General features: G+C 46.8%; 1 protein-coding gene across 2 annotated transcripts; it reads right to left on the bottom strand.

Moving 5' to 3' along the window:
* Positions 1-2,758: 2,758 nt before the first annotated feature.
* TM7SF3 (transmembrane 7 superfamily member 3) lies at positions 2,759-20,815 on the bottom strand. Of its 2 annotated transcripts, none has more exons than XM_040062252.2 (12): positions 20,697-20,815; positions 14,498-14,652; positions 12,583-12,733; positions 11,400-11,520; positions 10,457-10,628; positions 9,971-10,148; positions 8,654-8,740; positions 8,165-8,245; positions 7,296-7,448; positions 6,139-6,236; positions 5,409-5,571; positions 2,759-4,947 (listed from the first exon to the last, which is right to left on the bottom strand). In XM_040062252.2, the coding sequence occupies exons 1-12, from the start codon at positions 20,764-20,766 to the stop codon at positions 4,685-4,687; spliced, it is 1,692 nt and encodes a 563-aa protein (XP_039918186.1). In that variant the 5' UTR covers positions 20,767-20,815; the 3' UTR covers positions 2,759-4,684. The 2 variants fall into 2 exon arrangements, with proteins under 2 accessions (XP_039918186.1, XP_039918185.1); XM_040062251.2 differs by lacking the exon at positions 20,697-20,815 and adding an exon at positions 20,148-20,313.

The following is a 20,815-nucleotide window of genomic DNA, read 5'->3' as shown; positions in this document are numbered from 1 at the left end:
TGGATGTCTCCACCACTAAAGCAAGGTACTGGCTCTGAGATGAGCCTTGTTGGTAACACAGGATAAAAAAGAAAGTAGCCAAAACTGTTCTGTGTGGCACCTGCTCAGCTGAGGGCAGACCAAAACTAAATTGGGCTGGTTTGTACAAGTAAAAGCTTTGAACAGCCTTGACTTTTTAACAAGCACATGGGATTTTAGAAGATTGTTAAAATGCAGAACTAATGGCACTGTTTTCATGCAAAATTACATGTGCTGGGATCCCTGTGTAAATGCCCAACTGAAATTTACATTGGCTTAGGGAGTTTCCTTAAACACTTCTGGTTAAAAGAGGAATTTCCAAGTCTGCTGTTTGAGTTCTTTCTGGAGAGCCTGGAGTCTGAGTGTCTGGGGCATGACTGGCGGTCACTGGCCAGGAGAGCACTGTGGTTCTGCTCACAGCAGGAGGGCAGAGGGAAGGTGAGACCTTAAAGCTCATCCAGGGCCACCTCCCACTATCCCAGGTTGCTCCAAGCTCTGTCCAACCTGGCCTCAGACACCGCCTGGCATGGGGCAGCCACAGCTTCTCTGGGCAAGTGTTTTGTAATTTTTACCAGTTCTTCTGTGATAAATCAGCTGCATGCATCTGTCATCTAGCCAAGCTGGTAAGACAGCAGAAGTCAGCTAAAGGCAGGTTTTAGTGGATGCTGTGGGCAAAAGTACACCGAGTCATTCCTTAGCTTATGGACCATTCAGCACAAGTGGGGCTGGACAGGAAGTGTCTAGGAGGAGGGACTGAGTTCCTGCTGCCTGCAACCACCTTCCTGTCCCCAGACATGGCATGCCAGTGGGACCCTTGTATCAAGGAATGTCTTTTATTTCCCACATTCAGAAAAAAAACTCACCTGACATCGGCCTTAACCAACTGCCCAGCAAGGAGGGAAACACTTTGGCATTGCAGTCTTGCAAGCAGCATGTGCTGGCAGCACTCCTCAGGCACCAGCCAGAGAACAGGCACAGGGGAAACCCACCAACTCCAGCTGCAGCCTCTGTCCATTTCCCAAGGTGAAGGTTTACGTTTCTGAAGAGTGGCTAGCAAGGATTTCTCTGCAGTGTTCTCAGCACCAGAAATCCCCCAATCCATCCACCTGAGGCCGGCTCTTCCAGCAGTAGAGCTGTTTTTGACAAGTCAGTTCTTGGAAGCTCAAACAACACAGCACACCAGTGGATGCAGGGTGATCAGCACCTTCCCTTTTCCAATGCTACGTTCAGGAACACCACAAAGAAATTTTTAAATGACTCATCACATTCCTGGCTAAGCAAACAGCAGCTGCCTCCTACAATTAATTCTCTGTGCTTCTTTGCTTCCTGCATATGGCTTTCCCCCTCAGCATTCAGGATAAAAAACATGGTATCCAGCTCATTTTGAGCATATTAGATCATCTGTTGTTACACCATGAGTTGGAAAAGTTGGAACTGATTAGGCAGCCTTGTGAAGATCTAGTTCTGAAGCAGGCAGGGAAGTTTCACACACGCCTCTCCTGCCACTCCCTTTCTCCCCCCAAATGAGCTCACTTACTGCTCTGGTTTGAAGTTGACTTCTCCCAGTGTGCAAGGAAGCACAAAGCCCTTCGTGCTCAGCAGGAGTCAGCTGCCTGGAGCTGGGGGCTAGAGCAGACAGGCTCTGAGAGCAATGAGTTCAATATCATAAACAAGCATCTGTTGAACACACAGAAGCATTATGAGAGCTGTTGTTTCCAGAGAAAACTCAGACACCAGTGCCTACTAATCCAGGATGTGGGATGGGATGACAACCAGATGGACATTGGCTAAATTCAGATAAATCTGGATATATCAATGCATTCCAGCCCCTGAGTCAGGACACAGTAACTTAACACAATACTCACCTTGCACACTCAGAGGCTCAGTGTTTCTTATGCTGAGTCTTCACTGGATAAACCAACCAGGAACCAAAGTTCCACTAAAGCTCACCCAAAAAAAACCACTACCAACATCACTGCAGACCTACAGCTGCTGACAAGTTGGAAGGCAGAGAGATGAAAAGCTCAAAGGCTCAGTGAAAAATGCACATTTTGAGATGCAGCCTACTGATTTCTCTGGAGGAGCTCCCTCTTTTTTGGAAGCCTTTTTCAGATCAGGGACAGCAGGGAATCACAGAATCATAGAAGAGTTCATGCTAGAAGGGACCTTCAAGAGATCTTATACAGATCTCACCCTAGACCTCAAGGGGTACACAAAAAAACTTTGAAAATACCCCTTCAACACTGCAGTGGATCAATTCATGTATTCTGATCACCACCACTGTTACTCACTGTGGCTTAGGGATTATGGAAGAAAATTACTGAACCATCTCTTGGCAGGACTAAAACAAAAACAAAACAAAACAAAACAAAAAAAAAAAAAAAAACCCAAAAAAAATTACAATCTCCAAGTCAGGATCTCAGAAAAACAGTTCAAATCAAAGCCCACTTCTGCTAGAAGATTCCTATGTTATCTTGCAGACCAGTTTTCAGGCAAGAAGGGGATGACAACCATTCCTTTGTTCTCTAGAACCTCATCTGACAAAGCTCTCCAAAAAAATGCCTCTCTGGACCACGCGCTTCCCTCAGCGGCTGCACAGAGCACACGCCACACTCTCAGCCTCTGGGTGTCACTGCAATGCCAGCCAAGCTCCCCCACCTCAGCCCTTGGCCAGAAGAATTTTTTCCAAAGCAAACTCTCCCTATACAAGATCGAAGGCAGAGGCTAAACTGTAAAGACATCATTGAAAAGACATCTTTATTATAAAAGATATAGAAAATTAGAGTTAAACTTGTTTCTTGCACAATGTTAATTGCAGCAGTTATAAAAACCCACCAAGGTAAACATGTTTGAGAGCATTTCTATACCACAGAAGTGTTTGCTGCTTGGCATTACACGTGGCAGAGACAAGCTCAGGATCAGTGCAGGGAGGACGGGCAGGGACCCAGGGAGGAGCTCCTTGTTTACCCCATGTGCCATACAACAGCACAGGGAAACAAGACCCAAACTGCAGATTTTAGCCTTGCTTTGCTGTTTGAGGCAGATGGTCCAGCTCCAAGCAATGATGGGATTTATTTGTCTCTAAACATCAGAAGGGTTCAGTCACCTCAGGCACTGTCTTTGAGCTCTCACTCCTTGAAAAAAAGCCCTTTAAAAGTCATTCATTCCTGTCTATGCCAGGGTGTTCTGACTTCCAACAAAGTTCACAGAAAAAGTTCTTTTGCCAGTTTCCTCAGAAAGAGCTGTTTCTTACAGATTTCCTACCAAGAATTTAAAGTGGTGGCTGAGAGCTTAAGCTTCCACCCCTAGGGGTGGAGGCTCCATGCAGGCACCTGAGCAGCCACTCACCTCACACAGGCAGGACTGGGCACCTGGCTTCCCTCTCTGAAGGTTCAGACACAGGGAGGAGGAGGAAGAGTCACCATACCCTGTGTCAAGGTACAGGATGTGAGCCTTGAGCCATCCTTCAGTGCATGACAGACCCCCACTGGAGATCAGGATGGGCACAAAGGACAAACACACGTAAGTAACACCCTCAGGTCTCCTTGGGATGAACCAAAAACACATTGCTCCAGTTGACATTTTGAAAATGGCTCTTGCGGTTCTTTTAAGGAAGAGCATAAAGCCACCACATGAGATTGGTCCCTCATCTGTCTTTATACTACATTCTGTTTTGGGCAGATGCAATTCAAATAGGTAAGGAACACAGTCAGCAAGGTTCCTGGCTATGATCTCGGTAGCTGAATGCTGTTTTCACCCCTTAAAGGCAAAATTAAAAGATGATTAAAAATAAATAATTAGTGTTTCAGCCAAGTCCACGGGGGAAAAAATTGCCATTGGCTACAAAGAGCTTCTTTACTTTTTTCTTTTATGACAGCACCATCAGAAAAGATACTATACCAGAGCAGAAACAAGACACAGGCTGTTCAGAAAGCAAATAAGGAGACAAACCTCTTGTGTTCTCTTAGCAGCCATCTCTGCACAGAGACCAGATGACCAGCTTGTTACAAAACCACCCAAAAGGAAAGGAAAAAGTCGTCTTGTCTCAGATCAGTCCCCGTTCCCGAGCCCCACAGTGCACATGTACAACAGTTAACTCAGTGCAGCTTCAATTCAAGTCACTCAGTTCAGCTTGCAAGGTTCAGTAACACTTCTTGGAAACTGCTGTGTCTGCAGCCACATGTTTTGTACCTGTATTAGGAGATGCTCAGTTCCTGCTGGAAGAACTCCTTGTATGACCAGTCCTTTTTCCTCCTCTCACAGCTGGACAGGCTGCCCACCTTTGGGAGTGAGTTGGGCACTGCCTCAGCAGACATTTCCACATGCAAGTGAACAATCAGCAGGTTGCTTTCCAAGGCCTCTTTGATATTTTACGTACCCAAACAGCAAAGTAGAACCCACAGGATCAATGCCTGTCCTTGGCCACGAGTACAGGATTCTGCAGCTGGACACAAGCCAGCTGCATCAGGCAGAGTGTGCCACAGAGGAGTCTCAAACAGCATGTAGTGTACTGGACTGCAACTGCTCTGCCGAGCTGGGCAAGCAGCAATCTCTTATTCAGCAGGACAAATCAGCAGTGGTAAATCCTGCACCACTGGCTGGATGCTGGTAATCATCTCACCATTCCCAGATCCTCCCTCTCCGTTCCCAACAGTTATTTGGCAAGTTACAGAAGCAATGGAGTTCTCTCCCCGGCTGGCTGGTCTTTCTGGAAGAACTCTTTGATATGCAGCAGCTTGTTGTGGATCCTCTCTCTCAGGGGAGGGATATGATGGCTGGGGTCTAAGACATTGGTGCTCCTACGTTCCCTTTCCCTCTTCCAGGTGAGGTAGGGATGTGGTGGGAAGGGCACCTCGCTCCTCTCCCGGCGGAGCTGCACAGTGACCCCGCTGAGGGCCAGCATTGCCCACACGGACAGGATGATGAAGTCTGGGAAAAGAAACAGATTCCTGTAGCAAAGCAGAACATTCCTTGCTTCCCCAAGCACAAACACTGAACTAGTTTAGTGACAGAAAGGGATGGAGTATCATCCCCACATCCTCAGTTGCCTAGAGTGACTCCATGCAGAGGCCAAGATACACAGGGAGCTGGGAAGAGTCTCTTCCCTATATTAGGCCTTTGTCCACTCTGCACACTCCTCAGCAAGCTGCCAGCCCAAGTCTGAGTAGCACCTTCCACAAGAGCCTTTGTCACAACACCTGCAGGAGGTTTCCTGCCTTTGGGTCTACTCAGTATTGCTTTGAAGGACTAGAATTTCTCACGTGCATGTTAAATCTCACACTGTACTGTGTTCTCCTTCCATCCCCTTCCTGCCCTCACTCACTGTTTACCACAGAACCAGAGACAGTGATTCCTCCTTAAAAGGAGAATAAAGTCTCAGGAGGACTCACCATTCCTTTGAAAAGGCACATTGGTGTAAGCCCTGTTGAAGTAATTGTTGAGGACCCTTCTGAGCAGGTCTAAGGTGATGTAAGCAAGGCTTGTGTAGACATAACAAGCAATGGCCAGGACCACCGTGTAAGATCCCACTATTCCAGAAGCCAGGATGTTCAGCTAGACAGGGAGAAAAAAACCACAGCTTTAGGAGACTGATGAACACTCTCTATTTCCCACCACCCTAAGACAGTAGAATCACAGAATCATGGAATGGCCTGGATTGAAATGGACCTAAAATAGCCCATCCAGTTCCAACACTCTGTCATGGGCAGGGAAACATTCCACTGCCCCAGGTTGCTCCACGCCCTGTCCAAGCTGGCCTTGAACACTGCCTGGGATGGAGTAGCCACAGCTTCTCTGGGCAAGTATTTTGTAATTTTTATCATTTCTTCTGTGATAAATCAGCTGCACACATCTGTTATCTAGCCAAGCTGATAAGACAGCAGTCAACTCAATGCAGGTTTTAGTGGATGCTGGGTGCAAAACTACACCAAGTCATTCCTTAGCTTATGGACCATTCAGCACAAGTGGGGCTGAACAGGAACTGCCTGCGACTGGCCCTGTGCTGAGCTCCACAAAGCTGTGCTAACTTTTCTGTACATATCCCAGGGGGCAACATTTTGCATTAAGAAGTCTGACACCCGCCCCCCCTCCTCCTTCAGAGATGACAGCAAAATTACTTACAATTCTTGGGCAGCCAACAAAAAGCACTGGAATCATCAAGGCCACACATGTAAAGGTCACCCAGAACACCACATCATCACGAAAGACCCTGTAGTCTCCTGCCAAGACACCACATTTACCATTTGAAATACCTGGAGTACACTGCTGAAAAGCCCAGCATACTGGGCTTAAATCCCGACTGTTTAAGATGTATTGGAACAGTTACTCAAGAACAGAAAATCTGTCCCAGTTGAGTACAACCCCTGTACTCTGTGCTGGAACAGCAGATCTTGTCCACGGAACAAAGATTTTTGACAAGGTACACGTTCCTCACCTGGTAAGAATGAAATGTACCAGAGAATTGCTGCCCAATAAGAAGCTGTTTCGTCGCCTCTGTGGGTTTCTAAGCTAAAAATCTGCATCTGACTCCAGAGTTTGGTGCAAATGTAGCCATCACAACACCACCGGGCAACAAATTCTTCCAGGCTTTAGGAAAATTAAATCACTCAAATCCTTTGCTCCCCCTGCCTTCTAAGGCCTGTGGATTCACCAGAGGGGACAAGCTGACCTCCAGCTGAGTCACTGTTCCACTTTAATGAAGAGCGACCCAGGGACTGCACAGACTATCACAGATCATGGCTTGAGTCAAACACAGATGACTGGAGAATGAAAAACTGTCCCTCCAAGGGACCTTAAAAAGAGGAGTTTTGAGACTGAAAATTACAATAAAGTATAGCTGATGCTCTGGTATCCCAGAGGGACTCCAGCTCAGCAGGCTTACTGGCTTTTAAGCAATTTGTCTAAGGCCTTTATGCCTGAAGCCTTCAAATTAGACCATAGATTTTCTACTGGGATTTGTTCTGGACAGAGAACAAGAGAGCAAGTGCATGCCTGGAGCAGAGCTGGTGTTACAGAGATAGCACACAGTTTAAGTAGGACGAGCCACCAAGTTCTCTGCAAAACAATCACTTTCCTTTTCCCCAAGTAGTTTTAATTGCAGTGCAGCTGAAAGAAGCTTTCAGGTACATCTCTATTCCTGCCAGCACTGAAAAAGGAAAGTTAAAACATCCCACTAGATAAAGATAAACCAGAGGGTGCCATTCACTCTTGAGCCTTGCCGTGTGCCTGCAGCACAGCAGGAACACAGCACTCACCAAGCAGAGGATTCCAGCGCTTACCTAGGGGAGTAAAGAAGACCGTCGATGAGAAGAGAAATCCCAACACCAGTCCAATAACAAACATGCTGAGCAGGACAGAGCCAAATCTCCACCAGCTCACAACCAAGAGCAGGCCTCCGATAATGCCAGCCACTGCTGTCAAAATAAGATGCACTGAAAGAGACAAGAGAAAATTCCAGCATTCTGGCAACTTCAGTTCCTGTAGTGACATGTTCAGCAGCTTGTCTGGCTTTTTTCAGTGAGTTTGCATGAGGCAACAAATAAAAGTATCAGAAGGTGCTTCATGCACTTCACTTAGATGCCAGCCGGCAGCTGGGGACATGCTGCTGCAAGAGTGGCAGGGGGGGCTGGCATGGAGGCCTTGGTACCGTGAACATCAGATGTACATCAGTTCCCAGGCAGTTCAGGTGGCTACAGCTACTGCACTTGTACCAGTAAAGGAATTCTATGAGGTGGGACAGACAGAAAGAACTAATTCTGTCTAGTCTAACTAGCTGGGCACAAACCACCTACTTCCATTTTACAGATGAAACCTGCATTTGATCTGAAACAGAGGCCCATGCATTGTGAAAACAGGAAGAAAATAGGAAGAAAGCATGCTGCAAATGTCCATATTTTCCAAACACCTCTAATCTTTCTTGGATTAGATACTGAAATTAAATCCAGCTATTAACTCTGCATCACCGTGATGTTGGAAGGAACTTTTACTCTGTTGCATTTTCAGCTATTATGGCAATCAGAGTTCAAGCACCCAGGCATCACCCTGCCATCCTTCCTGTGGCTGGCCAACAGCAGAACTGAGATTGTACCTGAAGGGTTCCTAACAAGAGTTTGGGAGGAGCACAGGATATCCTGACACATCTACTCACCATCATAACTAAGGCCAGTTACCCTCGTAATGAATACAAAGAAGATGAATGCTGCGACAATGAAGCCCATGAAGAATAAGTCTAGAGAAGAAGGAAAAATTATTTAGCAAGCTTCATACCAAGCCCCCTTCAGTGGATCTTCAGGCATCTTCATATTACAACAGGGAAGGAACATAGCAGCTCACAAAAGGAGAGCCAGACATTTTGTTCTCGACAGGGGTGTCCTTAAGCACTACAGATAGCCCAAAATATATTTATAGCTATATTGCCCAGCATGGACCCTAGTTCTGGGTTTCTGTTCTTTGCTTCCCAGAAACCTCCTGCTCTGAGCTTAGAGGCTCAGAGCCTATAAAAGCAAAGCACTGGACCTAACTGGCACAGCATCACTATCAAGTGAATCTTGGCAATAACACCACCATTCTAAGTGACACAGAGTAACATTCATGAAGTTCCAACCAGACTGATGAGATGTGATGAAATATTCAGTACCTGTTTTCCAGAATCTGTGTCCAAAAAAGCAGGTGAAAAGGCCAAGAACAGCAAAAGCAGTGAAGAATACTTTGGTAGAGAGTTTACCTACAAGAAGAAAGGTAAGTTTAGTAGAGCATTCCACCTAGTAGCCCCAGCAAAGAGATTAAGGTATGGTCAGGTTGCTGTCACAAACTTTACTGACAACTTGAGAGCTGCCACTCTGCCAGATCTGCAATGCCTGAACTAACAATTGGCTTGGTAGGATATTCAACACAACACTGAAATAGTCCCAGACTGATTGAGAAATCAAGAGCTTCCTGCTTATTCAAGAGAGGTTTCTGTAAGTAGATGTAAGTGGTTTACAATAAGATATAAATTTGCCTGAAAATTCTCTGCTCAGGTTTAAAAAAAAGGGACATCCAGTCATCTATAAAAATCAGTGCTATGGGGATTAGTGACCCAGGCAGCAGCTATAGGCTTAATCACTGCAGCCTTCACCATTTGTCTCCCTCTCATACATTTGCCATGCAACAAAAATGATCACCAGCATCCCATTACGGCTCACCTCTGTCTTCTGTGCAAATTTCTTACTTATATTTAAGGTATCTGCAGAAGTAAACCATATTTTCCATGTGCGCTGAATTAGAGAGGTTTAGCCTAGATAATTTGTCTCACGTTGTCACAGGACAACACTGAGTTTGACAACAGTCACTTGTGTTACAGTATGTGAGAAAATAATGAGAACAAATCTCACTTCTGTGTTCATTAGGGAAGTGGCAGCTTTACGCCGTTTCTGCTCAAATTCCATCATTATATAGCTTTGTACAAAGCAGCATGACTTGGTAGTCACTCCATTACTGCTGACATATCTTCATTCTTATTTTAGATGACTGCCTCCTTTCAAAATACTTGCAGGTTACTGATCCCTGTTAGCACCAGCACAGTTAGAAAAATCGGGCAGGAGCCTCATCTAGTCTATGTTTTATTAGCCCAGCTTCACATCCAGCATCCACAGCCCTACAGATTATTTGAAATTATGTATCCAGTTGAAATGGACAAAGCTGGGGTGGCACTACAGGGTTCAGAGCAGCAAGCCACATATTAAACCTCCATTAAGTTAAACCTTTAATTGCCAATGGTCCTCCTTAGTCTTACTTCATCATTCTAGATCTTCTCCTCAAGCAAGAAGCAGACTACACCATAAAGTGAAAAAATATACAGTGTAAAGCAAAGATCTCATACACACATTGGAAAAATAATCTTAGAGCACATTCAGCATGTTGGAGCACAACAAGCTGCAGAGAAGTTGGCAAGGACCTACAATTCCCAACTTACTGAGGGAAGAGCAGTTATCTACCAGGTCAGCAAAGCTGCAGGCATATGTATGCACAGGTATATAGGCAGCAGAACTGTTCCAAAGAGGATCCCACACTATGACATTGTAGATCACACCTTGTCCCGGAAGGGACGAGAAGTAGACATTGGTCTTGTCATCAGCTGTCAGCGTAAGCATCTGGAAAAGTAAGTATCTGTGTTAAAGGCTCACGGGGTGGAAACCTTCCCTCCAGCACTACTGGGTTTTCTGTCAGTGGAGAAGATTCTCCCACTCGTGTTTTGCTCCTCCTTGCCTGGGGACACAGCTCAGGCTCACCACCATTCTACTGACCCAGATCTGGCCTCCAAGGCAGGCACGGCTGCCATTCCACACCCCCGCAGGGCCAGGGAGCCTGCATGTGCCTCCCCTCCAGGAGGATAAGCACAGGGGAGGAGAAAACAAGAGAGCACCACTGCCACATGGCCGGTACGAGAGCTTGGGCTCACCTTGATGCCATTGGCTTTGATACTCTGCACCCCAGACATTTTCCGGATGTGGCTCATGAGCACCATCTCGGACAGGTCATTCTCGGGCAGGAAGTACTGGTACACATCGTAGCGCAGCCGCCACCGTGAGCTCTGACCGGTCCCTGAATCACACGAGGGTGGGTTTGCTCCTCTGCAATGAAAAACACATCAGCCACGTGCCCAGAACAAGGCCCCAGACCTTAACATTCGTTTTCAGCAGTTACCTGTCCACAGGGTTTGCCTCTACACTTTAGAGGTGCACACCAACAGCTAAGTGAAAGCTGGACTGTGTTTGTGAGCACAGGGCACAGCAGCATCACACAGAACCACCCTGGCACAGGTGGTGTCTATGCTGGAACCCTGGAACCTGCCCTCATACCTACAGAGGCTTCCTTTGAATTGCTGTAACAAGAATTCCTAGAGGCCACAACAGCCAAAGACCACGACACTACTGTTTGTCTTTCCACGCAGTTCTGAACACAGTCTTCCCCATTCCCTGCCTATCACTTGTGACACCATGCACCGTTCAGGAAATAATGCCTTTTAACTTGAAGTCTCAAGTTAAACAAAACTCTGGGTCATTATCATGCTTTAGTACTAGTAAAGAAATAAAACTGGCTACAGCACACAATTGCTTCTCAAACAAATTAAGCTGTTACAAGGAACGGAAAGATCCAGTACTTTCTGACTGCTGACATTTCTGAAGTTGCATAACCTCCCCCACAAGATGCAACTCTCAACTTTTATCTCTCTCATGCAGTACCTCTTCCCCTCCTCCTTTTCCCCATTTACATTTGTTGCAGTGAACAAGATTCCGGCCAGCAGCTGGATGGTTCAGCTGTTACAGCAGGGTCTTATTTTAGCCTTTTGGCCAAACACAGGACCAAAGGTCTTGCCCAGCGCACTGAAGTTTTCCACACACCTGCTATACCCCAAGTTTGCAGGGGCAAACTTGATGTGTATATCAACCAACGTGTAGTCCAGGTAAATATTTGGATCCACTTCCAAGTCAAATTCTAGATTGCAGCCCCCAGGAATAGGATCTAGAACACAGAGAAGATAACTGCAGTTATGCACTTGCAGGCACGAGCCGCTTGCTGAGCACAGCAAGGTGCTGGCCCTGCAGACAGCAAAAGGGTTTCACTGCAGCCTGTGACAGGTCCCCACACAAGTGACTCCAGTGACTGGAGTGTTGGAATGAAAGCTCCTGTCAGGGACTGCACATAGCTCAGGGCAATCCCAAGCACAGAGGCTGAGTGGAGAATGGATTGAGGGCAACCCTGAGGAGAAGCACTTGGGGGTGTTGACTGAAGAGAAGCTTGAAATAATCCAGCAACATGTGCTCACAGCCCAGCCAGCCACCAGCACCCTGCATGCAAAGAGGAGCGGGCAGCAGGAGTGGGACCCCACTTCCACACAGGAAGGATGTGGACCTGCTGGAGTTAGTCCAAAGGAGGACCATGGGAGCACTTCTCCTACAAGCAAAGGCTCAGAGTAGGAGTTGTTCAGCCTGGAGAAGGCTCTGCAGTGATCTTTCCAGCAGCCTCCCTACACCTGAAGGGAGCCTACAAGAAAGCTGGAGAGGGAATTCTTACAAGGGTCTGGAGTGACAGGACAAGGGGCAATGGCTTTAATCAGAAGGAAGGGAGATTTAGATGGGATATGAGGAAGAAATTCTTCCCTGTGAGGGTGGTGAGGCCCTGGCACAGGTTGCCCAGAGAAGCTGTAGCTGCCCCATCCCTGGAAATGTCCAAGGCCAGGTTGGATGGGGCTCTGAGCAACCTGGGCTAGTGGCAGGTGTCCCTGCCCATGGCAGTGGGTTGGAACTGGATGGGCTTTATGGTTCCCTTCCAATCCAAACAGATTTGTGATTCCATGATCACATACACAGCAGTGCCCTATTCAAAGGCTTCAGTCATAGCTAGACCATGGAGTATATCCAATACACAACTCACAATTCAGCAGCGACAATAAAAGCTTTTTCAGCCCATTTCAAAACAATTCCTGGTATCACCATCAGATTTCCACCACGTAAGACTGAAAGGCCAACTCTTCATCCCACAGATGACTTGCCTGAGCAGAGCTGGCATGCCCTGAGCACGTACCTTTCTCCGTGTAGGGAATGGAGATAGCCGTGCTGAGCACCTGGCCAGCATCCAGGGCACGCACATACCACGTGCACACGGTCTGCTCGGGCCGAAGGATGGACACCAGCCCTCTGTCCACCCCAATTCCTGAGCTGTTCACCGACGGAGTCTGCACAGAAACGAATTAGAGCAATAAGTAGTTCTTCTTGAGAAGATCTCTATCACAGTTTGATAATATTTCTGTATTTTGGTAATATCAAAAGAGCCCTTTCCTGCCACAAACCTGCCAGGCGTACACATCAGCGCCAGTTACAACAGATCAGGCTCTGCCCAAAATGTATTTGTGCTTGGAATTGTCCAGCTCCTCGTGCAGGATCTTGGACTTGGCTTTGCTGAACTATATGAGGTCTGCATAGGCCCACCTCTCAAGGTCCCTCTGGATGGCATCCCTACCTGGTGAAAAAAGGGAGCTCTGGCACCACACACGGCCTGGCTCAGGCTCAAAAACCCAAGTGACAAGTGTGGGACTCCTAAAGAGCTGGTAATCACAAGCAAGTAGCAGAGAAATATAGCTAGTAGATCTGGCAATGGATTGACTAGCGAAAACATAAAAGGACTGGAATATCCCTCACAAAATATTCTGGGAACCAGCACACACACATACCTTCCTATTTGCACCAGAACAGAGATGACTGTATGACAGCTGCCTTAAGACAATGCCAGATGTTTTTGGGGCCAGGACTGTTATTGACCCATCCCCAGCACCACCATCCCTTCCAGAACCAGGGCTCTTGAGGAAAGATTAGGCAGCAATGACAGCATCACAATCCCACAGCTGGAACAACCACTTGACCTGCAGCCACATTTTCAGCATGGAAAGTGCCTTTGGCCAAGGCAGCCACAGCTACCCCAGGCAACGCTGTAAGGAAGCACATTGGACCTGACAGACTTCAAGGTCTGGCTCAACTTCATATTTCCAGAGGCAGGCCAGCTCTAAAAGCAGTACAGCTGCATTTACGCATCACTACCCTTGGCCTGGTAGGGCCCATGAATGCAAAGAGGATCTGAACTGGCAGCAGATGATTCCTACCAATGGCAAGCAAAGGTCTAACAGCAATGCCCCATCCCTGTAATCCTGGCTGTTCCACCAGTACAAGGATGGCTGAGCCGGGTGACTTGTGTTACAGGTCATCCATCTTTCAAGCTTCCCAGGATACATCTTGGCACTCAGTATATTCTGATTTCAAAGAGGCTGCTGGAGGGAGGGGAACTGGATTGCAGCTGTCAGACCTCCATCTACCACCTTCAGCTTAGCCAATGTTCTGCTCAAATACCAGTGAGAGCCTCCCAGCGCCACAACAACAACAATCAGTATTTTAGATTAGGCTCATTTTGTCCCATCATTACTGGGATGCAGGGCTGCTTTTATTGCAGAATCTAGAAGTAGCAGCTTTCACTGGAGTACGTGAAAGAATTTCTTCCTGTGTTACCAAAGGCGAATTAGGTTCAGGACAAGGAGCTGGGATAACAATACATATCTGCAGTGGTTACATCCAAGCCATGGGAACAGCAGAAAACTAAACATCCCAAAGTGATTGTGGTGAGCATCTGGCAAACACTTACACAGATCTGGTTTTAATATGACCAGCTGATGGACAACAGTCAGCAGAGCCATGAGACAAAAGCACCACTTCCACCAAATAAAGAGCCCTGTAACATTTTCAAGCCAGCTCTGGCACGCCTTTAGCGTTCAGTCTTTCAAAATAGCAGCTATGGCATATAAGCACAAGAAAGGATTTCTGAAGCTACAGTAACACTGTCTAAAAGCCAAGCAGGTAAAAGACACTCATCATTTATTTATTAGTCCTACATGTACCAGAGCCAAGTCCTTTGTTGAAAGAGAGGCAGCACTTAACAGAAGTGACACTCTTACCTTATCAAAGGATATCACCACATCACTCTGCTGGGCATGCACTTGAAAAATAACCACAGTCACGTTGCTGGCGATGTTCCTGATTACAGCCTCCACTGGATTGGTCTGGTTAAGTAGCACGTTTCTGAATTTTCCCAAGGAGAGCTCAAGAAGACCTGCATTACAAAAAAAAAAAAAGGAAAATACAGGGGTTTTTTGGTCCAGAGGGAAGCAATTACTAGGGAAGCCTGGAAGTTTCCAGTAGCCCAGTATTAGTCAGCTGGGAGCAGAGCAGGATGTTCCTTTCTGCTGCTCCCATCCTGTGAGCTTTTCCAGGCTTTCAGAGACTGCTGCACACAGCTGTACCTGCAGATAGAGGCACAGCTAGGGTACCTGCCCTGCAGCCTGGCATGCACCTGAGCACAGGGACAGGGCCTCCTGCCAGGAGTCAGGATTTGATACAGCTGAGCTCACCAGCTCAGCTAACCAGCCAGCTACACTCCAAAAAGTCAGTAAGAGAAGATACTGAGGACTGCCTGATTTTTGGGAGATACAGGTGGGTATGTTTGTATCAGCCAGCCAACTTGCACAATATCCACCAGACTTTCCAGGTGAATTCCTACAGACCATGGGAATTGGAGTCAAGTTCCAGAAGACAGAGTCAAATCTGTAGCTTACATACATACATTTACTCACTTTCAGCAATTCCATGTTTTTTGCTGCCAAATGGTTTTTAAATCATTAGGACTGCTGCATCCCCATCTCTAGACCTAAAAATCTGACTCATTTCTCCTAGACACAACCTAGACCATTTCTTCTTACAATAAGCATAACCCCATGATGCACTGTCATTTACATTTAAAGAGAACCACATGACCTAGGATATAAGATCTTTGAGAAGCAGCTTTGGCTTGCCATTCAAGTCCTGCAAGCAAGCCTGACTTGTCCCTGTGCTGAGTTCTGCAGGGACAGGGGATGCCAAGGGAGGAAAGCAAAGAAGCCACACAGAAGCCACAAGATGCTCTTTGGTTGGTAGTTGCAGCCAAACTGCAGAATGCCTTCCAGGCTTTTCCCCGAATTCCTGTCTGCCTCTGTACCCAAAGAGACTAAAACTTATCAAGCCTGAACACACACACACTTCCTCAACGAAGTGCCTCGGGTGGAAAGGGTCGGTACTGCCAAGTTCCCTAACAGAGTCACCAGCAGCACCATCCAAGGGACACTTGCTGATGACACAGGGGGGCTCCCATTCACAAGGGAGGGGACAGTTTTCTTACCTGAAACTATATGCAGTACTCTCTAACTGCTTTCCTGTTACTTTTCTCTCTCTCTCCTGCAGAGAATTGGCATCATTGGCCAGTGTCTTTGCTCCTTGATATATAAACAGAGGGGAGCTCCCATCCTCATGCCTCCTCTACTCGCTATGCAGTGAGGGAAGGAACCTCAACCCTTACATGCTCATTCCCAAAATTCACTTAATACCAGTACTGCACCACCAATAAAACCTCAGCTAAAATATGGGGGAGTCATAAACCACTTGTGAGGAAAGAAAGATTTTTCTGCTCCATCATCTGCAGTGTGTGTTAAGTTGAAGTTTCTACAACAAATTTTCACACGGTAATTAATGTAAAATTAAAGCTGCAAAAGAAACTTTGTGTATCCTTCAGTTTCTGATTCTTCAGAGTCCCTTGAGCAGCATTCAGATATCTTCAGATCTTTCCTCATTAGCTCAAGTTCTACAAGAAATGCAAGCAGCAGTATGAATGCTAAAGAAAAGCATTCAGAAGCACAGACTATACATCTATACACTCAGAAATTTACAGTGAAAGCTTACAATGCAAGAAAAATATTTTTCTTTGATCTTTAAAACCTTCAGCAGAGCTTTCTGAACCGCAAAACATTCACTTAGACAGTCTTTTAAGAAAAAAAAAAAAACTGAAACCATACACATTCTGTGTGTGATCTACATCAAGAGGAAAAAACTGCATTGCTCCACCTTGTTTCTCACCTCCACTCTGTACCCATACCCAGGGGCCTCTGCATAAATAAGGACAGATTTGTCAGCAAGACACACAGGCACTACTTCAGTGTGGTCATGAGACTCTAAATGTCAGAGGCACTCTCTCAAGTTTAATTAGCGTGGTGAATTAAGAATTGGTGTTCCATATTGCTTTACTGTTTGCATAACTGCTCTGAGAACAGCGCATGACACACATTACCCCAAAATCTGGGCACAAGAGCAGAGGCTCAGGGTGAAGAACAAGAACATCTACACCCATCACAAGTATTGCTCAGCCTGCTGTTCACAGGCTCCTTGAACCACACTTCCAGCCAGGCCTAAAAGATGACGAGCACTGCAGAGCAACAGAACCTTTTAGGATGTCTTTGGAAGACCAATGGCTCCAAGGCCACAGACCACAGCACCCTTCCAGCCTTCTCCATCTCTGTCATTTGAACAAGTCACTCCTGGTGCACTGAGACAGAAAGGGAAAATGGTGAACGAGACTAATTGATTAAATTAATCAACTCACAATTCACCATGCCTGTTGCTATCACCACTTCTCTGGTTCTAATACCAGGCAGGTATTAGACTCCCTGAGCCACAGAGAGCTCAGTCTTGTCAAACATCCTTTGAAAGCAGACACAGAGACCTCGATGACCACATAGTGCTGGCCACAGCATACAACCCTCTCCTTTGGGCAAGCTTGATCTGCCTGAAGGTGGCCCACCAGACAGGGCTGCAGGACCAGCAGCACAGTTAACACCACCTCACAACTCAGAGTTTATCCAGCAAGCCAGCAACAGAGACAGGAGCAAAATCCAGGCATCCCAACTTGTTATATTGCTTCCAACAGTGAAGGTCTGAAACAACTCTAAGATATCAGGGCATGCTCTCTTCCTTGCCTAGGAAGAACTGTAACAGTCACTGCACATCAGAGTAATTTGGGGTTAGATTCACGAGAGGAACCCAAACCATTACAGAGCTTATCAACTGACCAGATGCTCAAAGGAAGTCAGCATTGGTGAAACCGAGCAGCAGCAGAGCAGAGCTGGAGCACTGAGCATGTATTACCCCATATACAGCACCAGCACAGATTGTCCTGCATACAGAAGTGGTGAGCAGAGCAAACAGCCCACTCTGTCACCCCACACTGTCTTTTCTCTCACATGAAGGGCAGAACCGGTAAAGATAGCAAAGAAACAGAACCTCCTGGAGCCCTTCTGAGATCAAAAGTCCTTAATCCTAACTCTAAACAACAAGACAATCAATTCCAGAGCCTCTGCAGTTGTTATCCCTTCCCTGTGACAGTTTCCCCAACAGGCAACACCCAGCTTGAACAGTTTCCATTGTGCTGATTCAGTGCCAAGCTCTTGGCTCCTCTGATGCCTTAAGTACACCACATTTCCAGCTCCAATAGCCAAGAGTCGGTCCCCATCACCACGGAGCAGTTATCCACACAGGGCTCTCGATTACACCTAGAACAACTGAAGAAATGCCACTGCTGCCCATACAGAACAGTCTTCACCTACACAGCCACGCTCAAACATCATGCTTCCCTCAGAGAGGTTCTGTGCAGTAAGAGAAAACACATTTCTACTGGTGGCCGAGCACCTTGGGGTGCATGCAGAACACCCTGATGCAAGCAAGCTCTAGGAGCTAAGGAGAACTTTCCAGTGCAGGGAGTACAACAGCAAGTAGTCACATGAAGATATTTAATGAAGGTGAAGTGCAAGCTGAGACTGACAACCAGTTTGAGTAAGAAGAACATTAGCATACAGTTACTTAACAGAATAAAGCCTGGAGCCATATCCTATCAGACCTGTAAGGCCACGCAAGCACGGATGATGGGAGAGTCCGGCTACAAGGTCTCTGTCTTCCCACAATACTGAACCCCCCAAAAATACAGCGCCTGCCCCACTCCCAAAAGAAGCAGGACCATTTCTAAAAGCTTCTGAATTTTGATTGTGTGTGTACTGAGACTCATGCTTAGAACTTGATGCTTAAAGCAGATGGCACCACAGAATGTGGTTTGTTACCATCCACACCATTCCCATCCCAGAGGACTACTCTGTTCACCAGGCTAGAGGTCTTTAGAGCCTGAAAAGTAAGGGAAGAGTTATGTGTGTACTTCTTATTATTAAAATATCATCTCTGCATAGACTAAACAGCTGGCACAAACACGTTTCACCCAGATAAGCTCCCTTTACAAAAGCACTGCTCAGTCCTGATTGCGCTATAAATTCACTTTAGTTTTTCCAAAACTAAACAGCCCGGTTTGAATGTAGCGAACGCAGCCAGTCGAACTCCTGCTCAGGAAGACAGAGCTCACTGGAAGGCAACAAACATATAAAACACTTCTGCACAAAGACCAAGTTTGAGGAGCTGCAGCCCATCAGAAGCCCAGAAAGGTAACAGAGGCCATCATGCAAAGATTTTACTAATCAGCACTTTTAGAAAGAAGCAAGATCTTCATGGATTAGGAGTTAGCAGAGCCCATCCCTGCAAAGGGGGTGTCCACAGCTGAATAACCACAAGACAATTTCAAATCAGTGAACCATTAAGCAAGTGGCCTTGTTTAAAAGCCCTAATGATCAGCTAGAATCTGGTACACAAATTACAAAGCTTATTAGCATTTCACGAGGGAAATACTTTCCCCCTCCACCCTCAATTCGTGCAAGGAAAAAACAGCAACGGGTTCCTTCAAGGCAAAGCAGTTTGCTTAGTCTCATAATTGCTTTGCCTTTTTACATATTGTAAAAAAAAATTACTCAACACATGACCCATTTTCATCAAGTCCAGGAGACAGACTGCTTGTCAGCATCCTTTAAGATAAATGTTAAGGTCTAAGAACCCTGAGCCTTCATTCTCACACCTGCTTGCCATCATCAGGTGCCCAGCCAAAGCTTTTAAGTCCTGCAAGAAACAGGGAATACTTGGCTCTCCATTAGGATCTTGGGCATAAGATCTGGGCAGAGAGAAGCCTTCCACACCTGGGACTGGTTCCAAATGCTGCCCTGCAAAGTATCCCAAGGGTCTCCATCAGGACAATTAAGCTTCATTCATTCAATGCCAGGTTGAGTGGGGCATTGAGCAACCTGGTCTAGTGGAAGATGTCCCTGCCATGGCAGGGGGGTTGAAATGAGATGAGCTTTAAGGTCCCAAACCATTCTATGATTCTATGGTTAGAAGCAAGCACAAAAATAAAGCAAAACTAAGAGGAGGAGGCCTATATCAGCCTTAATATGAAGGACTGCTTGCTTATCGCTGCATTATCTCTGAGAGGAAGCGTTATTTTTTCCTTTATTTGAACAGATAAGAGCTTAACCAGAAAAAACAAAAAAAAAAAAACAAAAAAAAACCAAAAAAAAAAGTAAATCTTCCCAAACTATACTTATTATAGCATGCTTAACTCTGAACTCCTATTTTAGTCACACGCAGGAACACAGGGAAATCACAAAAAAAGCCCATGCCAAATAAAGTCAGATTACATCAGTACGGACAACAAGTTTATGAATCAAGCTGCAAATTGCAGGTTCTGCTCCCTTCCCTAATTTTATAGCAGCAGTGGTTTTCAACCCACCATCCACTAGGGTGGTGGGAACCCAGGACCAGCTGTACGTGGTCGGAGGGGGAAAAAAAAAAAAAGCAAGCAAACAAACACAAACCTACTTTTAACCATGCTCCCTTTGTCAGGTAAACTCGTGTTCATCGGCAGGGAATGCCACCTTGTTTCTGTACGGGGAACACAGCCCGACACCAGCCGCATCAGCGGTACCGCATCCCCGCAACGGCGCGGTTAAAACGATGCCGAGTTATCCATGAAACAGTTAAAAATATGGCCTTCGTAGCAATTAGGATTTAAGAAAAAAAAAAAATCGTTTAAGGAGGGAAAGGGGGGGGGGGTGGAAAGAGGGTGGCTCTCCTCGTCCGCATGAAAGATGAAGATAACCATGAATACACACAGCGCTTCTGCAGCGCCGCAGGCAGCTTTACTCCGCACTCCTGCTCATCCGTCCGGACAGCGGCAAATCGCCCTCCGGACAGCGGCCAGCACCGGGGACAGCCCGAAGGGCTCTGCAGCCGCTGCAAGCCCCGTGCCGCTGGACATTGCCCCGGGCACAGCCCCGCAGTTCCCGGTACGAGCCGGGCTCCTCCGGCCGCTTAATGGCGGCCACAGCCCCACGCGCCCCTCCCCGCTCCGGCTCACACCGCCCTCACCTGAGGCTCGGCCATGGCGCAGGACCCCCACGAGCAGCAGGAGCAGCGCGGGGCGAGACGAGACCCGCATGGCGCTGAGCAGGGAACGGGGGAAGGGGGCTGAGGCCGGGGAAGGGCCG

Source organism: Hirundo rustica, chromosome 4 (assembly GCF_015227805.2).
Source record: "Hirundo rustica isolate bHirRus1 chromosome 4, bHirRus1.pri.v3, whole genome shotgun sequence".
NCBI lineage: Eukaryota > Metazoa > Chordata > Aves > Passeriformes > Hirundinidae > Hirundo > Hirundo rustica.
Note: the sequence above shows the minus strand (reverse complement) of the source record. Positions and strands in the feature narration are given on the sequence as shown.